Genomic DNA, 17,270 nt, shown 5'->3' on the forward strand with positions numbered 1-17,270 from the left:
AAGATTATATACAAACCTTATCCTATACAGTGCATATACGGTCTCTAGCTCAGCTAGACGCTATACTTTAACAGTTCGTCTCGTAAATACTGCTCGCGTTTTTAATCACATCTGCCGCTTTCGCACGAGCTCTATCCGTCTATTCATCTGGCACATAAAGATAAACGAATCTAAGGACTCGAATGGGAAAATATTTCATCGTTCCTACCCTCTCTCGCTCGGTTAGCCAAGATTTCTCGGTGGCACTTCGCCCGACTCGTTAGTCATGGTAGTTAGTCATGCTATGTGCATCTCTCGTCTGAAGAACGACCAAGAGGAAGACGAGCCAGACAGAGAGAAGCCAGAAAGAGAGCTCCATCGTGAGAGGGGCTGAGACGAGAGGCTGGGACGTCCCCTAAGAGAGGGATAGAGGCCTCGCAAACGTCCTTCTCCTTGCTCTTCTGCCTCTTCTTCTCACAAGTCTCGCGCGCGCGTGTCCCCTTTTCGAACTTGGCTTTGGGGAGTTCGATGCGTTTGAGGCGTGCCGTTGCTGCTCTCGGTGGCTATTTTTGTATGTACATACAAACCCCTGTGTAATGTCGAATGTATAGTCGGCGTCGAAATAGTCTCGGGACACCCACTTTTTGTGCTCACGTAGAAAATATACATCTCGACGAACCTTATTCTCGTATAAATTGAAGAAGCGTATATAAGAGGGATAACACAATTATATTAAAATGTTGATATAACACTCCTATGTATATCCTTCTTTTTTTTTTTTTTTTTTTTTTTTTTTTCATATTTCCTTTTCTCGCCAATAAATCAACAACACGTGGGAATACATTTAACGCTGTAACGACTTTATTATTACATCTGCATCTTTGATTTATACGGAGAAATAAATCTGCAGACGTTACAAATAAGAAAAGTGTCCGCATACCATTCCGACGCCAATAAATCGTAACGTTCCCCCACGTGCGTAAAAATCCATATGTGAGTGCCCGTTTCATTTGTGTTTTCCCCTTCCCGTGTGTATGCGTGCAAGTTCTATGGCGCCGGTTTCATAACAATATAACGGCAATAACGATTGTTCCCCGAGATGTTCGCTAGACGGCTCGAAAACTCGCATGCGATCGAACGGGTCATTCGCCAGACTAGAATAAGGCAATACCACGTAAAGCGTGCTCGCTACGATAAAGATAAGACCGATGGAATAGTTCTTACGGGATCTTACCTTTTCCTTTGCGTGCGCGTATGAAACCGGCATGTAATTTGTTCGTTCTCGTATGTGTCGTTCTTACCCTATTTTCACCCTCGTCCGAACCCCTCCCCTGTATTCTCTCCGGCTGTTGCGCGTCCTTTCAGCTTGGAAAAGACCAAAGTACTTGTTTCGTCGACACGCGTGAATGTAATGCAATGTACCTTCACCACCTTGCTTCGTGTATTTTCCTGAGCAAATTTGGACGATAACAGTTGCGTTTGCGAAATGTTGATTAACTTACTACTAATCGGTGAAAGGAAAAAGGATTACGAATATTACTTTTCTTGCGAAAATATGTTAAAGGTTAAAACGTTAAAGCTAGAAGTAATTCAATACGATGTCTAATACAAATACGGTATAATACAAATTTACAATTTTAATAAATAAGGGAAAAGTTAAAGCTGTTTTTATCTTATCGTTTCTACGTTACTCTCCATTTGTTTATTTTTTTTTATTTTCTAAGAAGAAATTTTAAAATCTAGATATTTTTCTTGTAACATCCCAGGTAGCAAGCACACGACGTTTTGACGTCAAAATATGGTCAGTTCGAATCAAGTATGACGCGATGTAATGACGGATTAATGTCACAGACCGATGACGACATTTCAAGACGTTAAAAAGACGTGACTTCGTGACCATTTTAGACCTTTATTATTAGTGACGTTTTAATGTCATATTTGATCATGAATCTTTGCCTCTAGCATAAACTCGTGAAAAGTGAAAAATTCATTCACAAATATTGAATTCGTTAATGAAACTTTTCACTTTTCGCGAGTTGTCATGATCAACTCCCAGGTTATAGAGGAAATTCATGTTAGGGCCCTGAGATATAGAGAATTGTGAATATCAAAATTATACACAAAATTGTTTTAATAATTTAAGATATTATAAAAAATTTAATGAGTTTTTAGTTAAAAAAATAGTAATACTTGGACGATTTATAATAATGACTGAAGAATCACGAGATATTATAACGTTTTTTTACAACATTATTAAGACGTCACAAAAAAAGACGTTTTAAATTAGACATTATTTGGTCACGTGATGTCATTGAACCAGAAATGACCAGTTTTCGACGTCAAAATGACATGTGCTTGCTACCTGGGGGGTTATATGATGATAAATTTATTTTTTATTTATATGTAGTTTAATTTAATTTAAATTAAATTACATTAATTGCTGACTGAGAGGCTTGTAATTAGAATAACAAATGTTTTATTTCATCAATGTTACTTCGTTTATACGTTTGAATATTTTATTATTTACTGATATACGAGATCTATTTTAAGTGAAAAAGCTGTTGAAGAACAATTCTTGTTCATTGTTCAGCATCGTGTAAATTTGCAATCTTGATTAAAAGCATGTGATTATTAACGAACTTATTAAACGCACGAAATTTGTTGGGCTTGATAAGCAACGGATGTACATTGCATGTGTTTCACCGCACTTTTAGTAACGTAGTTATATTTAGACTCTTTCACAATTATGATCGACTCGTGTGTAGCTACCGAAGGGATCGATTCGTATAGTTCGCATTATAATCTAGTATAGATACTTTTTGGTCTTCTATACGTTTAACACTCGGCTATAGAAATTTTTCCGACTTTTCAAAATGAACTACGAATTTATACTTGCGAAAATATACGCGCATATACTAGGTGTCCTAAAATCTGCGATTATGCTGCACATAAAGAAAAAAAATACTGAGATGATTCTTTGAATAGTTTAAAATTGGTATTTTCTTAAAAAGATATCGAGGAATTTATACAATATGTATTATCAGTTTTTTTATTCTAACGAACGATTAAAAATTGAAAGATTCTCTAAACTTTTAGACTTGCTAAATATGTGGTAAAATCTTGAATTTTAAATAGATTCCAAGTAGACTTTACTTAAACAGAACTTTAATTAAGCTCTAAGTTATTCTCCAAGATATTTAATATTGAACATGGAAAAATTATAGATGAGAAGTGTCTAATAATACGTATAGTATCGATCAAGAGAAAATCGACGCAAAATTAATCAAAGAATCTTGCAGCAGAGCATAAATGCAAAAAAAAAGGTTGAAGAGATACCTTGTATATACAACATATACAAATCAATATATACAATATGCATGCACACGTATACTCTCAGATATTCATGTCTGAACAATTTTTGCGTGTACGCGAAGAAAATACTTGAAGTAATATTTTAAGTAATTATACATAAAAATTTCATACATTGCTAATAAAAATGTTTAAGACGTTTAATAAAATTATATTCAGTAAAAAAATACGTGCCAATTATCTATTAATATACACACACACACACCCACACACACACACACACACACACACACACACACACACATATATATATATATATATATATATATAAAAATTCAAAATATTTAAATTTGCAATTTATTACACTGATGTGTGCCTTTTATTTAAATGTATACTTTCAAAATTACTCCTGTCTTTATAATTTTCTTGCACAATCCTCGTGGTTTATGTTAACCAAAATATATATATGTATTCCCTCCTTTCATGTTTACTCTACAGTACAAAATTGAGCAATTATTGCATAAGAAATAATGTGTGTGTGTGCGCGCGCGCGTGCACGTGCGTGCGCGCGTGCACGTGCTTGCGCGCGTGTGTGTGTGAGAGAGAGAGAGAGAGAGAGAGAGAGAGAGAGAGAGAGAGAGAGAGAACAAATAGGTAAGTTTATTTTATAATAAATTAAAAAAATATTTTCAGAGAATTATCTTATAATTTTTATTTCTGGCAAGATAATCTACATTTTCTTGAAAAAAAATATTTGCTATTTTCGAAATGTACAAAATAAATATAAGAATGTCAAAAGAAAACAAAAAGTTTTACTTTGTTAGATAAAGTTTAGTCTGCATAGCTACATACCATATAGTACAAATAGATTTATTTTAGAGATAAAATTCTATTTAAAAATGCCACGCTCTCCGTGAGCCATAAATTTCAATGTTTCCGCTTTTATATGGGCATATTCAAGAACTCTTTAAAGTATGAGTTCAGTTTTTTCTTGATTTAAGATTCACGCCAGATGGTTTTTAATAACCAACTGGAAAGTATGCGTCGTGCAATACAAGCCTCTTTCATGTTTTTTACATATAAAATAATGATTTTAGAATTAATTTATTATTTCAGATGATTTGTAGGAAAATTATTTAAGTATTATTATTATTATGTACTGTAAAATTAAATTTTTTGAATTTTACAAAGTAATCATTATTCCCATTCTATAGTATTTAAAAAATTTTTTTCTAATTTACACGCATTTTGAGTTAATATTATAATTATCTTAATGAATAAGAAAAAGATAAAAATTATAAAGACTAGATATTAATTTTTTATCTAAATTATATAAATTTATTACAAGTAATTTTAAACAATTTTTTATAAATTGTCAATTCCTTGGAACGCTTCTGTTCTTTTTAGTAGACATTTTCTTTTAAACAAATATAAAAATTACAAAATTAAAATTTATTATAATAGACTAAATATTAAAATAATATTATAATAGAATAAAAAAAGAAATATTGCAGTTTTATAAAAAGTGTTTTTTTTAATTGTGGGGATCTTTTTCGAAACAAAAACAAAATTTGAGCCATTTCTTACTAATAGATTCTTATATTGTGATCTCCTTTTTTTAAATTTGTACAAGTATTTGTGGAATAAACAATTATTTTTATCATGTGTGAAAACTTTACATATTAATACATAATATATGCTTTACATATCAACATTATACTACTTTTATGAAATTTTAAGATTTGTCAAATATTTATTTTGACAAATTATACATTTATTGACATTTTTGTATGTATATAGAATTGTCACAGATAAAGTTCAAAATCTACTCTACCAGCATTATAAAACTGATTTTGCTGTCCAGTTCTTCTTACCCATGCACCCTTTTTGAAATATCCTTCTTTTGCCCATGTATGCATTTGCTGAGTAGTATGAGGCCCATGTATTTCTGCATCTTCATCTTGCGACCATTTCAAGTCCCATGTTATATTTTCTTCTAAAGATGCACTTTCTCTTGCACTGGTTGCTTCTGCTGTCTCATCTATGGTACATATATACATGTACATTATATATATGTATACAAAAATTTATATAAAAACATTTCTATGTATTAGAGATAACAATAGCAATGTGAAAATATTTGTTGATATATTGTAGTACAGACCATTATTAGTGTCATCTAGTTTTGCTTTTTCCTTTTCATCAAAATCATCAGCATACATATCCAGTTCTGCTTCTTGTTTTGAAGGATATGCATGTTTATTGGCCTGTTCAATCTGTAAAACATGTGATTTTTTTATCATAAATGTACTATATGTATATAAATATATATAATTTGTTACCTTCTTTTTTATTTCTTCATAACTTTCTTGATATATATCCATATTACCAGTGCGTGTTAATAATTCATTCGCTAGTTCAGTTAATTTGGTTATGCTAATAGAATTTAGATCTTCTTCATCATGTGTTTTACATTCCTTTTTCTTTTTCCATCTTTCAGCTGTGGTTAATTTCTTTTTGCCTTTGCCTGAATTGGGACAATTTGTATTTACTTATAACAACTTGAATATGTTACATTCCATATTAGCAATTGTACTTACCAAGCCTGCATAGTGTCTTAGAAACTGTTTCACCAGGTTTAAGAAATTCTAAAATCTGTTTATATAGTGGAATAGGATCAAATACGATATCTCCTTCATCATCGCTATCGCTATCACTATCTCCCAATCCATGGCTTTCGTTTGATTTAGTACTCTTTTGTATATTAGTAGTAGAACCAGGTTTAACCTTTAAAAGGCATGTAATAATACTTTATATGAAGATAGAAAAAATTTAAATTGTTTCATTTTTATTATATTATTATATATTGGAAAATAAAACTGTGTATTAAAATATAATGCAATTTTTTTTAGTAAAAAAGAAAATTATGCTTTTATGTAAATAAAATAGTTAATATTAAAGTAGGAAATAGACTATTATATTTATCTATATATACCATTATATATCATATCTATCTATCATACTAACTTGGACCCAATCGATATTATCCAACCAGTTGTCTTTTATTTGCTTCTCTTTGTTCCAAAGATAATGACCATCTTTATCAAAGTGACCTTCTTCCAATTCCTCTTTCATATTAAACGCTGTAAATCCTACATTTGTTTCTGGTGCTGAAGGTCCATCTTCTGTGCCTAGATGACATATAATATAAATAAACTATTCACAGTATATACATTAGACAAAATAAGAATTATAATGACAAAGATAAGAAAATAATAAATATAATATTAATCTAGATAATATTATATGTCCAAGTACCTTCAAATTCATCCTCGTTCATAATATTATAGGCATCTTCATTTATTTCATCATCATCTTCATCGGAATCCAGCGAATTTTTAAGTGGCTGCTTGTCAGGTGTATCTTCAATCTCATCAAACTTTCGTTTTGACATGGTTTCTGTATATTTAATAGACTTTTTCCTCAAGAAGAAAGATTCTGGATTAATAAAATTTAATTATATTATTATTATTATTATCAGAAGTTTTATTTATAAAATAAATATTGTATTATATGTTAATTAAATAATTAAATAATCACTACATTTTTTTTTGCTAATTAAAATACTCACAATATTGGAATATTATCTTCTTGTAGTCAAATGCAATGATATTGCCAGATTTCTTATCTTGGAAAAAATTATTTCTGTATTTTAAATGTAGATGTAAGGTTAGTTTGCGTTCGAGTTTAGGTTATATGTTGCATTTCCGAGCATAATTCGAAGGAACGTTGTTTAAAAAGCTAATTGAATTCACAAATGTTTCTTGTTTACAACTAAAATATATCCGTATGATTTATATCGCGAATAAAATTTTCGGTACACTTTTTGTGCAGAATCAAACCTATCACTTGCCATTCACTTCTCTTTTTACGTCGCCACCACCAATACTACTACACATACACTGTTTCGCACATTTACCATTTACAAGTTCACAGTTAACATTTCCCACGTCATACATCAGCATGCGTAAAATGAAAACATTACTGTGCACGTGACAGCAGTGTATATATTTTTTTTTAAATTTATGTATGAGAATTATATATGTAATCTGGAATATCATGATTAGGATTAAAGATACAGATGTTTAGTGATAGCAGAAGAATATATGTATTTTCATGACATTATTTTTCACAATTAATTTTTATAAATTATTTTTATATTGTACTGCTTCTATATATATTTACTTTTGAATTTTTCATGTTTTTACAATATCTCTGGATAAACAATTGTTAACATTAATGTAATCTGTTAATTATATATTATTAATTGTTGTGTAACATATATTTTTATTATTTCATTACAAATAATAAAATATTGTCTGAATTATTTAAAAGTATGTAATATATATATATATATATATATATATATAGGTAGTCAAAACTAACTATATATATCTATTTTAAAATTTAAAAAAAAAACATTTATAAAAAATTATTAGCAAATTAATCTTTCTTCATCAGAGGCATTTCATCTGGAGAGTTGAAGGTTTTCGATAACAAGATTAGATGAGTTAAAATTTGTTTGCATGCTTGTGGAAGTCACTTTTAACATCTTTTGTAAAATAAGATTAATTTGCTAATAATGTTTAATAATTGTTTTTTTTTTTTTAATTTGAAATAGATGTAGAGAGTTAGTTTCATGCTGTGTGTGTATGTGCGTATATATATATATATATATATATATATATATATATATATATATTTGAAGAATATCATGTTAAAAAAAGGCATTAAAAAGTATATATAAATCAGATTTTAACTTATACAACTACATAGATCTATGCACGCACATTAACATATTGCATAGCTTTATCATTATTTTTTATCTGTGTAATCTCTTATTTTTTTCTATGTAAATAGTTATAATTCTCATGGAGAACTCTCACAAGTAGATTCAGATCCATACAAATTACATTATTTGAAAAAACATATTATGCTGTTACAAACTTCTTCCTTTTAATAAGCTTTCAATGTTATTGTATCTAATACATTGCAAACTCTACAATGAAAGTGAAACTAATCACTTTACTTTTTTTGTAATTTACAACAAAAAAAAAATATATATATATATATCAGTAATATATTATTGGATCAATAATTTTATTTTTTGTATATAATATTAAATATATAATATTAATATATTTTGTTATATATTTTTTTCAAGTATTTTATTAAATAACTATTTTAGCAAATAAATAACTATTTTAGATACAATTTTCAAAAATGAATTTAGAATTTCTGCCATATTAAACAAATTTTTCGTGAAAACGAATTAATATAATAAATTCTAATCTCAAGGTTAATTAGATACAATATTTCCAAAGATATAAATTACAATATTTACTGATAATGTTTTATATCATCATTTGATATTAACAATTTGATTTCTTAATTTTGGTTGTCATGAACATACCATAAAAAATGTATAGCATATTGTAAACAATTATTGTACTTTTATATATATTTACTATATTAATCCGATAGAGTCCACAATCTTGTAAAGATAAATATATAGCATTTTTATGTTAATGAATCCTTGATTATAAAACATTTCATAGTTATTTTCTATATTTTTTATAATTGATAAGATAATATAAATATAAGTAAATGATTGAATCATTATTTTTTGATATTTTTTTTTATGTAAGCATAGATAAAAATACATAAAAATCTAAGAGAGATAAATTTAGTTATAAATGCAACAAGCTCTTTCGGATTAATATAAAGAATATGTTTCAGGTACATGCTATAGTTATTAGTAGTGAACATTGTTTAACTAATATCACATACATATAAATGAAATAAAAATAAAGTAAAAAACATATATTCGGAAAACATACATATATATGTATATAACAGCGCACAATGAAATAATAATAAAGTATAAAGTATTTTTTCTGAACTTGTTTGCAATTATGCAACATATTCTTATTTTAAAACAGTTTAAAATAACAGAAACAAATTAATATTATAAATTTTCTTACTATAACTTGTACAACTTAAATTTTAATATCAATTGATATTCATATATTCTATCTTATCTTTTACAATTCTTATATTATACATACATATATCAATGGACTACACGTATATATATCTGTTAATGAACATATATCTAATATACATTTCTGCAAATTATAATTAAGAAATACTATTTATATAAATTATTATAAAAAAAATTATTATTATTTAATAAATAGCAATTTTCTCTTTCTTTATTTGTGTTGCAATAGATATATATATTAAGGATATATAATTCATCTTTAAATCATGATTAATAAATAAATTCTGAAGAAATTGATTTGCACATGGCTGTGTAGATTATAACAAAACAGAAACTGCATAAAAAGTGACATATTTACATTTTAAGAATAAATTATATGTGGAAGGCAACAGTGTATGTAAAAAGATTTGCAAATATTTTTGTGATTTAGTATTGCAAGAATAAATAAAATGTACAAGATATGTGTGAATAATAATCGCTTTTATACGGCTAATCTCTAATTCAGGTATGTGGAAGAGAAAAGGTAACTTTTCTTTTTTTTTATCACAATATTGAGCTATGTACTTCATACGGCTGTTTGCAAAATGCACAATATCCTTTGACAACAGATAATTGGAAGTACCAAACTTTAACCTTTTAATATGCAACTCATATGCAAACATTTCTTAATTGCAGAACATTCAGTTAGCTAACGACAAATATTTTTTAATAGTAAACTTATATACATTTTACATTGACAAACCTTTTCTAACGAAATGATATGTCACGTCGTTTTTTATTTCATCTCAGATTTCAGCGCTTTAATGGAATCAAGATGCTAAGGGCTACATTATGTATCATAAATGCAATTTATCACTTGAGTTCATTATAATACATAATACCTTTTTTGTCATGCAAAATTGTCTTTATCCTGCTATGTCTTTTAAAGAAATGTAATATTATTTTCATGGATAAATATCTTGTATCTATACATATTTACCATCTTATTGAACCATGTGTCGATCTCAATCCCTGCTTTTAATCGCCCATGTTTGTTTTTTCTTGCAATATCTGGTAGTAGCATGCCTATGTAATGAAATTAATTTTACTTTTTAAGTCTCAGTTTTTTTCTATTTTATCCTTTATATCTTACCTTAAGAGTGGTAAACATGATACCAAGCTCTCCATTTTGCAAATGTGGTTCCATGAAATCTTCGATAAAATGTATTTCACTTCCTAATTGCAATACACTAGCGCGTACCACAACAAAACTAAACACTGGAAATAGTTCATCCATTGTCCATAAATATGTAGACCCTAGTTGTTTTTGTACTGCCTATTTATAAATACGAGTCGGTATAAATAATTTAATTATAGACATATTTATTATAAATAGCAATATATAGCTTATATCTTTACTTGTGTCATTTGTTCAAATGTATTTCTGACCACTAACAGCTTTTCTAAAGGCGAAAAAGTTGTTTTGAGTTGCTGTAAAGTTTCTATTGCATCACTGAAGTAAGGTTCATGTTGATACGGTAATGAATTGTCTGTAATGTTTATTACATTTGTAGTCTTCCAGAATTTCCTAAAATTTTGTAAGAGTACAAATAATTAGAAATGTGTTAAATACAAATAAAATTATTATGCAATATTCAATATATAATAATATATCATAATAAAATCATATCTCTCTATAGACGATAATTTACTTTTTTATTTATACCTTTTTCAGTTATAAATCTAGTACACTTACTGGTCAATTTCAAGGAAGGCCATGAGAGTTATATCAGGTTGCTTATTCCACTTCATTAATCTTTCCCAATATGCGTCATCCTCTTTTTTATTATGTAAGGCGTATAGTACAAAAAGTGCTGAATGTACACGTGGCAGTAATATCGGATGAAGTATCGCAGCAGCGCTTATTATAACTTGCCTAAAAATAAACATCTTTAAATCGCATCGATATGACTTTTCCAAAAACCTCAAATATAATCTTTGTAAATTTTAAAATACATACTCTTCTTCATCATCGGTTTCAAGAACGCACTCTTTGCCACAACGCGGTAAAGCCGGAAATAAAAGAAGCACAATCTCGTATATCCTTGTTGTAATACTGTGCAGTTCCGATACTGCATGGCTAAGTAATAATGGATGTACTCTCACTCCGCCATAAGTGGCTGTATATACCGCAGCTACTTCTGTCAAAAGGGCGCCCAATGGATGATGCGGACTTTCGAAAGCTTTCACTAAATACTTGTGAACTTCGTTGTAAGTCTGACTCGTGAGTTTGTCTCGTCCGAAACACGGTATCTTATCCAACTGATCAATTGTTTCGCTATTTCTCTCCTTTATATTTGAGGCAGTATTAGCAGAGAATTTTTTTCGTTGTAATGTCTTTTGATGAGACTTTGTTATTATACTAGCAACATTCTGCCATACTCTTTGCGTTTCTACAGATTTTTCATTGTAATTGGAATTTTTGGTAACAGATTCGGATATGCCAAGTTGTTGATAACATTGTTTAAATATGGCTTTCCATTTTTGATCAGCAGATACACATAGCTTACCAAAAGATCTAATATAAATAAGTGCACAAATAATATAAAAAATTAATATATTAATATAATATGTAATTAACAACATTTAATAATTTATTATATTCCAATATATTATTTGAAATACTAGAAAAAAAGAGTAATATTGTAACGATATAGAAGAACACTTACGCTGGTTTCGAATTCGTTTGTGCAGTACCACTAGCTTTATTCATGTGCAACGTGGCGATAACTTTGACACCCTCATTCCACGCGCCATTCATATTACCTTCTAGTTTGTCACCACTTCGGAATGTTAAAGTGCCTTTTCCACAAAATATTCCTGCAGACTTGAACTCGCCTTCGTAATGGGTGCCATCTTCAAATACCATTACTCCATGACCCTTCAACAGTTAATGTCAATATCAATTATATCAATATTAAATTTATATTTCTTCAATGTTTCTTATATTAAGAAAGTATTCGCGCATGTATAGTTACCGTTAGGACATCTTGCGTAAAAGCTCCTTCGTAATAAATGCCATCGAGCGTCACAATTAAACCATTGCCATGTTTTAGACCATTATTCCATGATCCAAGATATTTCTCACCTGTAATATTGAATAATAAGAGCATAATTTCGACATATTGTAATTAATCCAGAAAATTATATTATTATAATTTATTATACTTTATTTCCAAGAAAATGTTATATTTTATTTTGTTTTTGTACCTGTCATAATATCATCCATTATTCCATAGCCTTGTTTAACACCAGCAGCCCATTCTCCAATATAAACAGATGCGACTGATGCCATAAAGTGACCTTCTTTTTTTACACCATGGCCATGAGGTAATCCATCTTTAAAGTATCCTTCATAAAAATCCCCATTGATGTATCTAAAATATTCCATAATTAATAGTTCTACAAGAATACAATTTACAGAATCAAAAATATTCATAAGAAAAAAATTCACATTTGTTGCTTTATAAAAAATAAACTTTAATATAAATATTATATAAATTTAAATAAAATATAAATTTACTTCATTGTTCCATATCCATTTTGCTGACCATCCTTCCACTGGCCTTCATATACACCTTGCATTGGAATTTCCATTTTTCCAGTACCATGCAGAACACCCTTATGGAATTGTCCTACATAAGTACGACCATCGGACCATTCCAATTTTCCAGAACCATGTGGCTTACCATTTAGCCATCGTCCTATTAAATTATGATATAATTCATTACAAATACTTTATAATACGTTTCTTCTTCAGTTTAATAATATTTAATAACATATCTTAATATTTCGTTTTACATACCCGTATATGTTGCATCTTTAAAAACATTATGTTTTGTGAACGAGAACGAACTTGAGCGCGCTAGCGGAGGTACATTTCCAATCACTCTTTGCAAACTACATTTTATAGTATTTTGTAGAGCATGTAACCACTCGTTACGTTCGGAAGGAGTAGGAGTATATAATACGAAATTATCTTCTGGTGTCACAATCGATATAGCGTTCTAAAAAATAAACGAATCTATTCTTAATATTATATTTATCATGATATAAATTTTTTCTCATTATAGAGATATGATGTAATAAATAAAAATATAAATTACAAATATAAATTTATACCTGTATATTTTCAGAGTCTGGTAACAGTTCTACCCATAAAGTTCGAAGTGGATGAATTGTGTGTGTAGTGCCAGTAACATGTATGAAAATATCTGTCAATAAAATAAACCAATGAGATGAAAATCTACCAGAATTAAGTATCGACAGTGGATACGTTTTTGATTCTCTAATAAGCCTTCTATTAGGAGATCTCAACGATTCTCCCAGCTTTCCAGAACTTTCCCAAAATAGTTTTGTAGCATCTGCCTCTTTTTGACGTTTCTCTTGCTCATCATGCACTTGCTCCCATTTTATAAGAGCCTCTTGTAATCGTTCAACACCCATTTTTGTACCATTGCATTTTATTAAACTATGAATCATATTTTTGTATCTATAATAAATCCATTAAATAACATTAATTATGTGAATTATTAAAGATTATAGAAATTTAAATAAGTATACTTTTATATTTAATATATATTATTTAAAATAATCAGTACAAGAGCATTTTTTTTAGATATATTAAATTTGTTGTAACAGAATTATATATGCATCATACATATATGTATGTATATATAAGTATGTGTATGTGTGTGTGTGTGTGTATTCACCTGTTTAATTTACATAAAGGATGCTGCAATGCCATTGTTATAATGATTTCATTATTTCTTTTTATATCACTAGTTTTTAAATTGTTTATAAATAAATTTGATACTATTTGTGGCACTTCAATGAGTTTTGCAATGTGCATAAAACCACTAAGAGATATAACATCGCAAATAGCATTCAAATAATATTTATATACTGTAGTAAATTCCTCTATATTGGCAACAATTGCAACTTCATATGCTTCTCCAATATGATTGAAATAATCCCACAAACTTATGACATTTAAAACACTAAAGTGCATCAGCTCTGCATAACAACGACAGAGTGTTTCATATACATTGGCCTCTTGAATTGCACCACTTTTCTTTTGAAGCGGCTTGATAAGATTTTGATAGACAGTCAACGTCTGTTCTAGAAAGATCTGATCGTTTATTAAATCTTCTGACATATTTATCGCCGGCTCGTTTATCACAGAACAGCAACTGTATTGTCCAGAACTGAAAATTTCTCTTGGACTATTTGTTTCATCTTTATTCTGTATGTCAAATTGAAACATATCTCCAACTTTACTGAAATCATAATCTATTTATATATATAAACGGAAATATAAAATCACTAATCGATAAGATTTTTACTTTAACTATTTACCTCGATTTCCCCATAAAATATAAACCATGATGCATCATTATTAAACTATGGAAATCACCAGCTGCCATATCAATAGCTCTTTCGTTGGAAGATAATTTTGTTGTAAATAATTGAGGAGCGCTTTGATCTACCGTAGTTTGCAAAGTGACCTGTTTAAAGTTGTTACGACCCCACGCGAATACTCTACCGTCCAGTGTTAGAGCAAGCACATGGAAGGTACCGCATGATATTTTTCTGATACCAGTATGGTTAAGCTTTGCTACCAGCACAGGCCTTGGTCGTTTAATAATATCTCCCGTTCCTAATTGTCCATATTGTACATCGCCCCATGTCCAGAGTTCTGTCGCCAATATATTGCTGCCGGTGCGAGATAATGTATTAATTCTTTCATTTAAGCCTTGTTGGGACAATTCATGCTCGGAGGAACCCGTACTCGATGACCAAGGAAATTCTTCGCAACGTAAGCTTAACGCCAGACTACTCGCAGTAGGTTTTGCATAGGTATCTCCTTGTTCTTCCAGGTTTTCATTGCTATCAGCCTTACCTTCATTAATATCGGAACTACCACTCATATGTCTAGATAAAGTTACAACTTTTCCACCCACATTTTTAACTCCTTCATATACTAAGTTCGCCATGTTTGATACATTCTGTTTTAGCAATCTTGTTGAACGATCAACATTTTCCAGAGGTATATCTTCCTTGGCACTACCATAGGATGAAACCCAAGATAATTGCCTGGTTAGAAATTGTCGAGCAGTCTCTGTATTTATAAATATAACGTTTCTTTTCTCATCTTTCTCGGAATCTGTTAAATTATTCGGACAGTCTCCGCCATTTTCAACAATACCAGAGAGTTCTTTTTTGTCCATTTCTGGCAGAGAAATGTGTTCTTTACTGGCAGTGGACAAAGCGCTGATGGAATTTGTAGAACGATCCTCGCTAAATTGCTGCGCATGAAGACCAGTGAGACATGTATCTGACGACGTTACACTACCAGGGCTTAACATAACATTATTAAGACATTGCGGACAAGAATTAATAAAGACTTCTTCCTCCAACTCATTTTCACTGTCTGTATCATCTTTCATAGGTTTAGTGGTTTTTCTCACAGTAACTACATTAAAATTGGAGCCACAAGCAACCTCAGACACTGTCCTTCCTTCAAAAAATCTAACTTTCTTTGGTTCTATACTATTTATATCTATTTGTGATTGATTACCACTAGCCCATAGCTGTCCGTTTTCGGTAACAAACAATGTTGCATGGTCGCTAACCGCTATAGATTTGACCTTTACTACTTCATTTTCTTCTTTATATCTATAAACATAGAAATTTAATAATCAACTATTCTACCAGGTATTTTAATTTTAACAACAATTTTTATAACATATAAAAGAAAATTAAATGGAATAGAGAAATAAAAATTAAGGGAGAGAGACTTATTCACTACTTGGTTATTCAATTTTAATTATAAAACACATGCTTTTATGTACATACCCATGGCTACAATATTTGACTTCCTCCTTAAGAATTATTAGATCTACAACACTCATGTCCTGAGGATTTACTTTCAAAACATGTCCCTTAGTATTTACGATGAACAGGTGCTCAGAATTCGATGCTACGTCTATGACATCGAACTGAGCCCTCTTGAAGATGAGCATGGGGAAAGTGTTCTCTGGGAATGACACTTCCCCATGATACAGATTATTGGTCGTGGTCGCTACAAAAATGTGATCTTTAATGGTAACCAGTTTGCAAATAACGCCATTCGGCTTGTCACCGAATGTGAAGGACAATTTGTCAGCTCCTCTCCATAGATACATATGTTTATCCATTTTGCTGTACTACGAGGCTTGACAAATAAAGAGATTTGCATAACCTACAAAGATCCTTTTGTAAACTTTGATCTAGCCGTACGTTGATTTGTTTGTCATATTATCTGCAATAACGTTTTCTCGGTTAAACACTTTTGTAAACGTACCGCAGAAAATTTACACACGTACGACATGATTAAACGGATAATTTTTTTATTGTAACTAACATCCGGCGAGCACAAGTAGTGACAGATATCAGCTGATAGGTATAGGCTTTTGTCGGAGATATGTATATAATAGTACAGATTACAGATGGGAGGAACCAATCGAAGGAACTATTGAAATTTTCATGCAGAATTATGTATATGTACATATCTTGATTTCTGTTCTATTAAAATTGATTTATAAGATATCACAGATGATAATACAATATGTAAATAATAATAAAAAATTAACTTTTTACTTGCACTTTTTTTTTAAGGCAGTAGTGTATGTTCTTACATAAGATTTTATTCAGCCAATGAAATAGTCGTATTGGCAGATCTTTACATTTGTATCTTTTCTATGTAACTGCAAGAAAATGTACAAACGTACAAGTCATTGTACATACATGTTTATGTTTGAATTTTATTTTATGTTCAAAAATAATATATATAGTTAAAGTAACTAAATATATATTTTGCATTTTAATATTATTTTAT

General features: G+C 29.6%; 2 protein-coding genes across 3 annotated transcripts; both read right to left on the reverse strand.

Annotated features, from left to right (window-relative positions):
* Positions 1 to 5,065: 5,065 nt before the first annotated feature.
* Holn1 (CD2 antigen cytoplasmic tail-binding protein 2 homolog holn1) lies at positions 5,066 to 7,329 on the reverse strand. The gene is made up of 7 exons (XM_072887903.1): positions 6,920 to 7,329; positions 6,607 to 6,786; positions 6,316 to 6,479; positions 5,889 to 6,075; positions 5,631 to 5,815; positions 5,453 to 5,564; positions 5,066 to 5,329 (listed from the first exon to the last, which is right to left on the reverse strand). The coding sequence occupies exons 2-7, from the start codon at positions 6,740 to 6,742 to the stop codon at positions 5,094 to 5,096; spliced, it is 1,020 nt and encodes a 339-aa protein (XP_072744004.1). The 5' UTR covers positions 6,743 to 6,786; positions 6,920 to 7,329; the 3' UTR covers positions 5,066 to 5,093.
* A 2,054-nt stretch (positions 7,330 to 9,383) lies between these two features.
* Als2 (Amyotrophic lateral sclerosis 2) lies at positions 9,384 to 17,048 on the reverse strand. 2 transcript variants are annotated; one of them, XM_072887902.1, is made up of 15 exons: positions 17,033 to 17,048; positions 16,250 to 16,694; positions 14,750 to 16,069; positions 14,104 to 14,670; positions 13,514 to 13,883; positions 13,197 to 13,398; positions 12,915 to 13,095; positions 12,602 to 12,768; positions 12,370 to 12,479; positions 12,061 to 12,272; positions 11,352 to 11,909; positions 11,088 to 11,267; positions 10,751 to 10,919; positions 10,485 to 10,667; positions 9,384 to 10,417 (listed from the first exon to the last, which is right to left on the reverse strand). In XM_072887902.1, exons 2-15 carry the CDS (start codon positions 16,588 to 16,590, stop codon positions 10,370 to 10,372), a joined length of 4,608 nt encoding a protein of 1,535 aa, XP_072744003.1. In that variant the 5' UTR covers positions 16,591 to 16,694; positions 17,033 to 17,048; the 3' UTR covers positions 9,384 to 10,369. The 2 variants fall into 2 exon arrangements, with proteins under 2 accessions (XP_072744003.1, XP_072744002.1); XM_072887901.1 differs by lacking the exon at positions 17,033 to 17,048 and adding an exon at positions 16,797 to 17,022.
* Positions 17,049 to 17,270: the final 222 nt, after the last annotated feature.

This window comes from Anoplolepis gracilipes, chromosome 3, assembly GCF_047496725.1.
Source record: "Anoplolepis gracilipes chromosome 3, ASM4749672v1, whole genome shotgun sequence".
NCBI lineage: Eukaryota > Metazoa > Arthropoda > Insecta > Hymenoptera > Formicidae > Anoplolepis > Anoplolepis gracilipes.